An 11553-nucleotide genomic window follows, 5' to 3' on the forward strand; every position below is an offset into this window, starting at 1 on the left:
CCATCACAGTTTGTTTCCTGCAACTAATTCCCTACAGATGTAAAAGAAATTTCCAAGTGCGCGGGAAATAATACAGGAACGTGCTATTGTCTTGCATCACCTACTGAGGCTTAATCTCAGTATTCATTGAGGTAAAATTCCTCCCCGGTATTCATCATTTATCTAGCAATCTCTTTTCCTGTCCTGTCCTGTCCTGTCCATATCGATGAAAAAAACTCGGTTGAAATTGATAATTGATTTGTGAAATTTTCCAGGTCTAATTCACATAGATATCTTGAAATTCTATATCTCAAAACTTGAGAAGATACTTTTCAATTTAAACATAACAAGAACAACCCTTCTCTTTTCAGCCTGCGTACAGACGAACCTGGAACAGTACCTTAATCAAATAGTCCGTCAACATTAATCATTGAAGTGGTCACATCGTAAGCATATGTAAGAACGAAAATCATAAGTACGATCCGCATTAACCAGCAATGACTGCATTAATTTTTGCAAACATATTATTTAACCAAATTTTCAGCATACCGTTCACAGCATTTGGAGAAACCGTGATCATCCCATTAAGTATCATCATCACCAAGGTCAAACCCGCAACGGCTGTGAAAAAAGTCAGGACTTGAAGAAGAGCAATTTCTCGAATACCAACGATACCACAGCAATAATGTCTTCCCACGTTCTGGTGTTTTGAGACATTAAAACGGGAAGAGGTACTATTTCTTTCTTCTTTGCTGCTTTTCTTTTCCCGGTGCTTTTCCTCTCGTGAATCTGTTAAATTGGCGTAAAAACCAGTGTTGTTCAATTGATCGGCAGAACAGTTCGGTTTCTTAGTCTTACCTCTGTTTCTCGATGGAGTTACGACATTACCACATTGATCACCTACCAACGCATACTCATCCAGGTAAAAGAGTTGTGAGTGGTGTCCTGCGTTTGGTATAGCTTTCCCTTCCTTACCCCAGCCAGCAGAGTCGAAAAAATTTTCTCGTCTTGGAGTTGCAGCGGTGTGACCGAAGCTTGCGTCATCTGGTGGAACAAAGTCTCTAGAGGTGCCTTTGCGTACTTTAGCCGTGTGTGTCAAATTTCCCACGGAAACTACATCGCTACTAAATGCAAGATTGGAGTAGACATTTGCCAACGATTCCATCTCAAAATGATGTACAGGGTAACTCTGGTCTTTCTCAGTAGCTTTCTGCAATTGCCAATAGAATGTCTGCTTTAGCCACTTGTCTCTCTCTGGGGGGCCCGGCAGTTTAGTGACGTTGGGAAAGATGCTGATATTATAATGTGCTCATGAAATTCAATACCAGTTGTTCATGCATACCGTCGTATCTTTTGAGGCCCGCTTCATATGATCTCGGTTACCGGGGTAAGATTGGCTTCTGTTCCAGTAATAACTTTCAGTGCGGTTACCGAGATGAAAAGTGGCGACTCGATCATCCAGGCGTCAATCTAAACGAGCAGGCCTGGCGAGAATTTTTCGCTTTCATTGGGTTCAAGAAACCACGAAATCCTTTTATCGTTTCGTTATAAATTAAAAATAAATTCAACCGAAATTGACTATAGAATAAAAGGGAGGTAGCAAAAATATTTATAACATAGCAAGTAAATTCAATACTGCACGATGGTGCTTCATTTTCCCATAGTGCACGATGATGACGTCGCAAACAAATGCTTTGCAAAAAAGAAAATTCCCTCGTGAGTGACTATAGCAGATTATATAATATTTCCGACAAGGTAGTCTATTCATAAATAATGCATGGGATGGTTATGAAACTCGACAACTTCCTTTTTTTGATGTTTTTGTCTGTATTTTTGGCCTTGACCCTGCGCAAAACATACCTTTTTTCGATACGATAACCAATCAAATCCTTCGATTAAATTATGCGCGACTAATTTGGGAGCCCATGCGAGACCAAAACTAAAAGATTGCGCAGGGTCACGGTCAATTCAACATCGATTGCGACAACATTTTTCTCGCTTTTGAAGGTTTTAAGGTTTCGTAACCAGTCCCTCGATTAACTATGGTCTGTTGTATGAAGTGCAATCCCCTCTTCTGCTCTTTATTGCCTTGTTTATTTTGTTTTGGAAGAGCATTTAGCGACTCTTCGTGGATCTCTTTAAGGGAACGAAAATTGACAGGTGACTTCACGGTTGTAACGGAACTTTATTTTCTGATTAAATACAAAATTGAAAGAAAAACAATCGGGGAGAAGTTCGAAATTTCCGCAAGCGTGCTATCCCGCCCTCTAATGTGAAGATATTTTCGAGATCTTATGAAAAAGTTGTTGGTGGTTAGATGAGGCTCACGGATACAGAACAAGCTCCGGGATCCTCTGAAGGTGTCTTCACAATTTTAGCACATCTTGCAACGAATTAAAAGCTACTTTTCATCGTTCATCTCTTCATCTCAATGTCAAAGCCAGTTGCTTCCAATTACAACACTTTTGTGATTGCGCTATGAAATGTCGAAGAAAAACAAGTGTAAACCTTGTGATCTGCAAAGAATATGTCAATCATGCAACAAATTGCTTTCGTAACGTAGTGGGGATTTGTAAGTTCCATGCACATGATCATTTGGCGTAAAATGGGTAACCAGTTGCCCAAACAGTAACTCGATTTCTACCACAAGTGATGAGGTAGAAATTAATAGTAGCCTTTTTAAAGAATTTGCCGCTCGTATGGTGTTAGTATATTGTCCGTTCTTTTAAAAGTAGCCTGATTTTACTTCGAAATGTAGATCATATTCATGTACGTGGCCGGAATTGATGACATAACGAATATTCGGTGGATTCCACGAAAGTAGTGGAACATACCGTGTTGTTTGCCTAAATTGTCTTAGCTTATAAAACTGCTTCCCTTCTAATAAAAGTTAGTTTCTCTAGCAATGAAGACGAGCATAATTACCGGTGGTTATTTTGGTTGGGTTAGAACAATCAATCGAGTGTGGAACATGGTTTATAAGGGGCGATTTTTTATGATTTGACAGTAGGTGTTGACGTCATGAAAAGGGTCACGTTTCTTTACATCCATGGATCACTTGGTCCATTTTTTTTCTGCGAAATCAACCAGTTGTTAAACTGCTTTTCGGCAAGCTATGCAGAATTCAGAGAATTGACATACTGGGAAGTATGTCCACGTGTAGCTTTCAAGTTGGCATATGGTGATGAAGGTAATACTCCTTCAAGAAACATGTGGCAATGGGAGCGAGGAAAAAGGCTATTTAAAGGCCAAGAGATTAGCTACAAAATGCATAGCACGTACACGTTTGCAAAAAAAAAAGGTCCATAAATGTTACTCCCCACTGTGGTTTCCACACATAAACGGTTTCAAAGTCGGTGGGGATTTTGCATCCTGTTTCTTAAAAGTAAAATAGTAGTAGCTATCGCTAAGTGTCAACGAGAGAGTCAATATAATGTATAGATTGCAGACTTGTATCAGATTTCCATGTTTGGAACCCAATAAACACTTAATGACTGGTCCCGAGGGAAACAGTTCATTTTGTTTCCCGAGAATCTCAATGTTTCCCCGAGGCGCAGCCGAGGGAAACATTGTGCTTTCTGAGGGAAACATCCAGTAATTGTCTTTGCCATTTCAAATGATCTGCTGATGTAGTATCTGGTCGTGCTAAATATGTAATGGGAATGGTGAATAGTTGAACGAGCTACATAAAGGTTCCGGTCAGAACAAAACAAAACAAAACAAAAAAAAATGGTGGGGTGGGAGGGAAAAACAAAACGCTGTTGTTAACGAACCGAAGCCCAAAGAGGACTGACAGGGAAAGGAAGTGTACGGCATAAAGAGGAGCACATGTGCATGATGAGCACGTGCTATTAAAAATGGAACTTTTTTGGAGACTAGAATAAATCCTGTTAAGTTAGAGTGGACTTTGCCAGAGGAGGATACATCGTAATCGGACAACTAGTTACTGTTCATTGTTCTTTCTTGTACTTTGAACTAGTCTGTACCGTTACGTAGTACAAATGCTTATTCAAATGTTGAATGTTGTGTGACAAATAAACAGAGATACGATTATTGCTAATACGTCAATATGTGTGTTTTCATAGCGCATATATGTAATTTTCAGGTTTATTAACATCAGTTTATGCTACCATAAACCAAACCAAAAATTATAGACTTTTGATTGAAAGAACCTTCCGTTATTACGGACTCTCGATCGCTTTTACAGACTTAACCGACACATGTTCTGGTCCTGACAGTGCAATTCTACAGTTCTAACTCTCGTCATAACAGTCAACGAACGGCATTTAGACAGCATCAGGATTTATTTCTTCCGTTTTGATGATCTAATTTCTTTTTTAGTTGCTTTTTTTTTTCAACTTTTAAGACCAACTTTCTGGTCTTAATGCCATTAATAGGTTCGTCCAACTCGTCCAAATCTTTTCTGCGCTAGAGTTGGTTATAAGGTCAATCTGACAATAAAGATCTGTAACAGTGTTATCAATGGAATGTCTTCTCGCACCCTGCTGTTACGGTCTTTGGCTATAAATAGTAGAGCCGATATGTGCTTGAATTGCTCACTTTCTGTTAAAAGCACCAAAATTGGCACAAATATGGTATTTAATGAGCTGATCAAAATGAGATATGGAGACACAGGCGCAAGTTGTACTTAAGGGTTGTTTATGCATAAATTAAAAATGGCCGCCACTTTGAACCGGAAGCTAATTTCATTTTAACTAGGGAGCTCTAAAAAAGACCGAAAACAAGTAAAATGGACAAAAAACGGCCTAAAAAGCAATAAATGCTAAAGTTGATCGTTCTCTTGAAAGAAAAAAAACTGATAAGTAAACGGAATAAAAAAAAAAATTCAAAATGGCCGTTATTTTAACGGAAGAAAGAAATAAAAGAAATAAAAGCCAAATTGAAATCCCCTTAATGGTATAAAAACAGCTGGGACGAACAGAAACGAGCTTAAGGATACATAATTTGATTATTTGTTTTCCAAGTAGTGATACAGAAAAAAATAAAACGAGAAAGTATAACCTACCCATTCTTGACCGGAAATGAAAAAACTAAACACTCTTTATGACGAATAAAGAAACGAAATTTAGTTTCAGTGGAGTTTCTTTTTACTCTTTCTCGTTACTACACTTTCAGATGTTTGTTGTATAAATGTTTGTTCAAAGTGTATGCTGGTGCGACACCTGTTATGTTCATGTAACAATAATGTATGAACAAGTATTTTGGCAAGTAGAGGTGATTCACTGGTTTTCGCATTCCTCTTGACATGCACACAAAGCTGTACAGCGCAGGCTAACTCTGCGACAACCACATCCTCCACGGCATCCCTTTTTGCAGCCACATATGACTATCTCTTGGCACGACTTGGTTATTTCCGGTAGTGTTGTCCATAGTGGCCTCCACTCTCCACTCTCAGTTATCCAGCCCCAATGTCGTGGACTTGGAACAAGAGGACTTGCGATGAGCGCTTGTTCCCAGATGTGGCCAGCCTGATAGGCTGTGCGCTTAACGTGCTGAAGCAAAGCATCGCGTGTCGGTGGGATGGAATCAAACCTACGAGACTTCCGAGTAAACAGTTGCTTTCGGGCTTCGTCAACAGTCAAGCAGCTACTCGTTCTATCATACAACAGAACGACGTATCGCTCAAGGATTTGCATGCAGTCATCACCCCCATGGCTACGGGTTACGGTCTGGGAGTACTGCCCAGTCCCGCGCCAGGGCGAACACTGACCGTCTAAGGAACTTTATTACTCACAGATACGCGTAGAGACTTTGGAACCAATGTCTATGTTAGCCATTAGTGTGAATAATTTATATGTATTGTAATTTTTATGTTGTATATGTATGGCACCCAGGCTGACACCACTGTAATCCAGCTTTTGTGCTGTTGGGGAGTTGGACAAGGCGATGAAAATAGGTGTATTCAGAGGGAAACTGTTCCAGGTTTCGAGTGCTGTCTTCTCGCACGACGACGGACATAAGTGTTGAATTGGACTAACTGTGCAATCGTAAGAGCTGCATGACCCTTCGAAACACTCTCTGCTTGGTCGTTGATGTTTTGTCCAAGTAAAACCATTTTCAGAAAAGAAATCAAGAACTGGGGAACGGACCTAACCTGACAGTTCTCATCAAACGATCTGTTAAACGAGTATTTATTGCCTAGTATGTCTTTTCGAATTATTGCCTTTGCTAACTGCATTCCTTCGTCGTCCAGATCTTCTTTGTCTCTTTTGAAGCACGTTACCTACGTCCTCACGAAATACCAAGTAAACATCACGCCCCTTGTTGAAATATTCCAGGCTAGGTACTTGGTGAACAATCCGTTCTTTAAGATGAAAAGTGTTTAACTTTGCAGTCGTCTTCATACCGAGCTGTTCCAGGGCAGAGGTGTAAATCTTGGCAAGGTCTGCTACCTGAAGGTGGGACGTTCGGCTCCAGTCTTTCGAGATTCTTCAATAAATGTAACTACTTCTGCCATGGCAATCCCTTCTAGCCGTTGAGGCTTCTCCTCCTCTGGGATGTTTTCTCGTCTTGCGTACTCAGCTCTTCTATAAAGCATCGTTAAACACGTTCCATGATAACGTGCCTCTAGTGCGATAAGATCTCCCCCACCAAGTCTAGCTAAAAGCTTCTCATCATTAAGTTAAGTAGCGCATTCTCGAACTCGAGCATCCAAATTCCATAGTTGAGACTTCGTGAAACGGCCCTTTTTCAGATTCGCATATAAAACAAGATGCTTGGGAATCTTTCGTATAAGAAGCAGCATTTGATCGGGTAAACGTCCCGCCTGCTCCAAGATGTTCTTGGGCTTCAGATTGTCTTTTCTGAGCTCGATTTAGTTGGGTGGAATTGAACCTATCGTAACAGGTTTTGTGAAAACTGGCTTTATGTCTGTACAAAGTGGCGAGGATGCCATCACCTTCATCTATTTCGGCAAACTGTTTTAAATGTTCTCCGAGTGTCTTATAACCGGCTTCTTTATCCTGCCGTTTGGATTGTGCAGGGCATCGCAGCTTTTCCTTAATCGATTGCTGGCAGATAACACAACTTCCAATCCGTTTTGTCAGCACCGCCTGGGTTATCCATCCGAGCTGTCAACATGAAATTAACAAGCGTATAAATTTTCTTTGAAAGAATAGTAAAAAAGGAAAAGAACGACTTGCATAAGGAACCAGTGAAATGGAAAAATCGTAAGATCGCGGTCGTGGGTCATGTTTAAGCGCACAATAATTATAATAACAATCTCGTACCAATATTAGACTGCGTACTTGTTCTTGGAGGAAGGTCGTTTTATGACTTCACATAACAGTGTTATTCTTACATTTGCCAGTTGTTTGTTTCGTGCATCACAGAGACGTTCTTTTATTAAGAGCATGTGTCCTTCACTCACGATTTACGTTCTTCGCGACCACGCAGTAGCCTCGAGAAAGGTCACCCAGGGACCCTGGAGTAGTAAGATTACATGCAAACGCGAGCTATTTTTCGACCCCACCTACCCGGTTTACCCGCCCATCTGCATGTAATCAGTGGCCCGTTTCTCGAAAGTCCCGAAATTTTACGGGCCATTTTCGGGCTTCACAATTCCCTTTGTATTTCAAGAACGGAGATGATTTAAGTCGTCAAACTTCACAGTTAAAACATGAAAAACTTCACAGTTGAAAACATGTTAAAAGATCGGCTTTCCATAATAAGCGGTTGGCAGTTTCACGAATGGTTTTTCTGGCCCGAAAAGTTATCGAGAAACAGCTCCGATGTTGACTGCTAGGGTGGGCAAACTGTTTCAACATATTCAACAACCTGGTATTCAGTCCCAGGCTGTAGCCGTGGTTGTTACTATGGATACGGATAGGGATACGTGTTTCATTTTACATGGGATTTCTTTGGGTTTTGGAACTGCCCTTTCCTGTTTTTAAGAACGAAGGGTTTGTGTAGGGATTGTTTCTTATTTATTATTCTTATTTTTTAAGAGCGAATAATTTTCATGTTCAAATATTTGTTTATCCCTCTTACTTGATTTAGTTTCTTATACGTGTACTATCTGGCTGTTTCTGAAATTAAAGTTTTTATTTTCACACAGAGTTTGTTTTGTTTTGTTAACTCCACTGTGAGGTTGAGAGTTTGCTTTGTGAATTTCTCTTCCTCATTTTACAGACTAATTTTTGGTTATGATTTTCCCTCAACTCACCATCCACACACACAGTATTTTCCCCACACTTACCCACTTTACTAGAGATTATTATCTCAGTTAGTGGAGAGGAACCCCTTCTTGTAAGGGGATTCTTGCTTCAGCGCCATAATCATGCCACAAAGGTTGCTAGTCTACTGCTGTTTTTTTTTTTTTTAACTTTATACAACTATCTCAATAGGTATATACAGCAGGGATACCACCTTTTGTCCTAGTCAACTCTTTGCTTGGTAGTGGTGTTCACACTTTGCATTACAATACACACAGATACAATTTGGTTTTATTTTCTTAACCACTAGCCTAATACTAACTTAGAAACAGCTGTATTATTATTATTATTATTATTATTTTCAGTTTCTGTCAATTGACACCTCACGGGATTTTTCCTGGAAGCACCCAAAAGAACGAATGATTTATGCACCTGATAGGATTTTTCCCTGGATCCATCCAAAAGAACGAATGATTTATACACCTGATGGGATTTTTCCCTAGATCTATCCGAAAGAACGAATGATTTATACACCTGATGGGATTTTTTCCTGGAACCATTCAGAAGAACGAATGAATATACCCCTGCAGTACACCCTGTATCAATAGCAACACAATCTCACTTGGGCTTCCATGTTTTTCTGGGCCAATCTACCCCTTCTTTGGCTTCATAATCCCCATTTTGTAGTAGTCTTTTAGTGCATTGCGCATTTTCCCTGTCGTGCTGGTTCCCAGATCGACTCCTTCGCATTTTTCATTCCCAGGCCCTGTGTGCAGTTTGGGTCATATTTGAATTCTTTTGTCGTAAGCACAGCTGACGTTTGCTGGAGTCCTTGCAAATTTTTGGAGAGAAGGGAAATTTGTGCCAGCTTTTTCTTCCATGTAAGTAACCAGGTATCCATTTTTCTTTATTTTAAACTATAATTTTGTTTCAGTAATCATATTATACACCGGGTAAGTGTGTTCTTGGTTAGTGTTATCAGTCCCAGTTTTGCTTGATTGGCTTTGCAGTTTTGGTCGCGTTAGTCTGTCCATAGTTTTGGTGTTGTTTTCTCCTGGTTTTCCGCTTGTTCTTTTCTTTTTCCCTTCTTGACTCGGCACAAGGGGGTCGGGTAGAGGTCCAGCGCTGGACTAGAAACCTCCTTGCTCGGTTGCGCTCTACCCCTGAAGATTCGCAGCCATTTACGAGCCTATTGGTGTCGTAATCAGCTTTTCTTTACCTTCGGCTTGTTTAGATTTGCCTCATTTAATACACCTGTGTTTCATTTTTGCAAGGGATTTCTTTGGGTTTTTTTACCTGCCCTTTCCTGTGGTTTTAAGAACGAAGGTTTTATTTAGGGTTTTTTCTTATTTATTATTTCTTATTTTTTAAGAACGAATAAATTTCATGTTCAAATATTTGTTTATCCATCTCACTTGATTTAGTTTTGTTGTACATGTACTATCTGGCTGTTTCTAAAATTAAAGTTCTTATTTTCACACAGAGTTTGTTCTGTTTTGCTAAGTCCATTGTGAGGTTGAGAGTTTGCTTTGTGAATTTCTCTTCCTCATTTTACAGACTAATTTTTGGCTATGATTTTCCCTCAAGTCACCATCCACACACACAGTATTTTCCCCTCACTTACCCACTTTACTAGAGATTATTATTTCCGTTAGTGGAGAGAAACCCCTTCTCGTAGGGGGATTCTTGCTGCAGCACCATAATCATGCCACAAAGGTTGCTAGTCTACTGCTGTTTTTGTTTTTTTAACTTTATACAACTGGTCAAAATCAAATTAACCAATCAAAAAACACAGATTTGCTCCAAGAGAAACAAAATTCTTATCTGTGCTTTTTGATTGGTGAATTTGATCCATGACTCCTGTTCCCTTGGCAGCGGATCAAGTATCCTTGTGATAAATGTAATCGGAATGTACGAAGCAACCAGGACGCCATTTTGTGTTCAGAATGTGATCGTTGCTTTCATGCGAAGTGTATCGGTAAGCGAAAGCATATCTTTAAATATTAAGTAGAGCAGCAGTACTTGGATTGGCAGTGTTCTTTTTGTTCAGTGCCCAATCTAAGTGATTCGTTCTTTGGTGACGATCTGCAAGGAGTTGAAAATGATGGAAGTGTGTTCATGAAGAAGTCAGTTGGGATGAACAAATGAACAATGGCCGCCGCTCTCGTATCTTTGAGAAAATCACCAAAGAGTTCATGAGAATTGTAAGATTGGTCCTATCAACGCCAACAGTATTGCAGGACACAAATTGTATGAGATACAACATTGGTTACGGTCGGGTTTCTTCGATATCTTAGTAATCTCGGAAACAAAGCTAGACCAAACTTTTCCTAACATTCATGTTCAATATATGATTGATGGCTTTCGCTTTCTCACGATTGATAGAAATATACATGGTGGAGGATTCATGCTCTATATGAGGTCTGACATTCCGTTTAAGTTTCACAGAAGGATATCAACAGAGTAACGTGAAAAATATGGAACTGAATTCCCACACACATATAAATATAAATATAAATATAAATATAAATACAATATAACTAGAAAGGCAACAATATATTAAAGTTGATCAACTTTCATAAACAACTAGCAGTACTGTTATGTATAGGAAACGGAATACTATCCTCGAAGATGAACATTTGTTTTTTCATGTCCGCACAATGATTGTCCGCTCGCATGCCCAGAAAAGGAAACTCAACAAGATACAACAAGTGCCATGTGTTATTTATGCAGATTTTGAAGCAATAACAGAGAAAGTACAAGGATGTAAACCTAATAATGGCAAATCATATATTGATTCATACCAAAAGCATACTGATTGTTCATACGGATATAAAGTAATGAAGGGGGTAATTTCTAAAGAAACTGTGGTGCTGCGTCGGTGGGGAAGTAGTATACAAAAATTTGGTTTTATAATGTAAATTGACCACCGTACAGAGATTTTAAAAGCTGACGTTTCGAGCGTTAGCCCTTCGACAGAGCGAATCGAGGAATTATGGGTTGTGTATAGTTTTTATAGTGGAGTATACACGGGACCTACGCTATTGGTGGTAACATGGCAACAACGTGAAAAATAGGAAACATTAATGAATCTGGAACCGTCCCACAAAAATTCATCTTCCAAATTGGAACCCTTAATCCCCACGGTATTAACGAACGCTTTTCATTTAAGTAATGTATTCCTATTTTTGACGATGCCATGTTACACCAATATCGAAGGTCCTACTCCTCTACAAAAACTACACACTACCCATAATTCCTCGATTCGCTCTGACCAGAGTTAACTCTGCTCTGACGAACGGGCCTCCATAGTTGACGCTCGAAACGCAGAGTTAATAGAGAGAGAATAATAGAGAGTCCCCTCTATTAACTCTGTCGAAACGTCAGCTTTTAGAATCTC

The 11553-nt window shown here is 39.6% G+C and overlaps 1 protein-coding gene across 4 annotated transcripts in view; it reads right to left on the reverse strand.

Moving 5' to 3' along the window:
• LOC138025980 (myosin heavy chain, clone 203-like) overlaps nt 1–1444 on the reverse strand; it is a 14479-nt gene extending 13035 nt beyond the window's left edge. Inside the window, exons 1-2 of one of the 4 annotated variants that reach the window (XM_068873138.1) lie at nt 838–1429; nt 529–768 (exon numbers count right to left, since the gene is read on the reverse strand). In XM_068873138.1, coding sequence (XP_068729239.1) covers nt 529–768; nt 838–1144 — 547 coding nt within the window. In that variant the 5' untranslated portion in view covers nt 1145–1429. Of the gene's footprint in view, nt 1–528 lie in introns of all 4 variants that reach the window. The other 3 variants (XM_068873140.1, XM_068873139.1, XM_068873137.1) reach the window with 3 other exon arrangements.
• Between the last annotated feature and the right edge of the window lie 10109 nt (nt 1445–11553).

The sequence above is a fragment of the Montipora capricornis genome, chromosome 12 (assembly GCF_036669925.1).
Source record: "Montipora capricornis isolate CH-2021 chromosome 12, ASM3666992v2, whole genome shotgun sequence".
NCBI lineage: Eukaryota > Metazoa > Cnidaria > Anthozoa > Scleractinia > Acroporidae > Montipora > Montipora capricornis.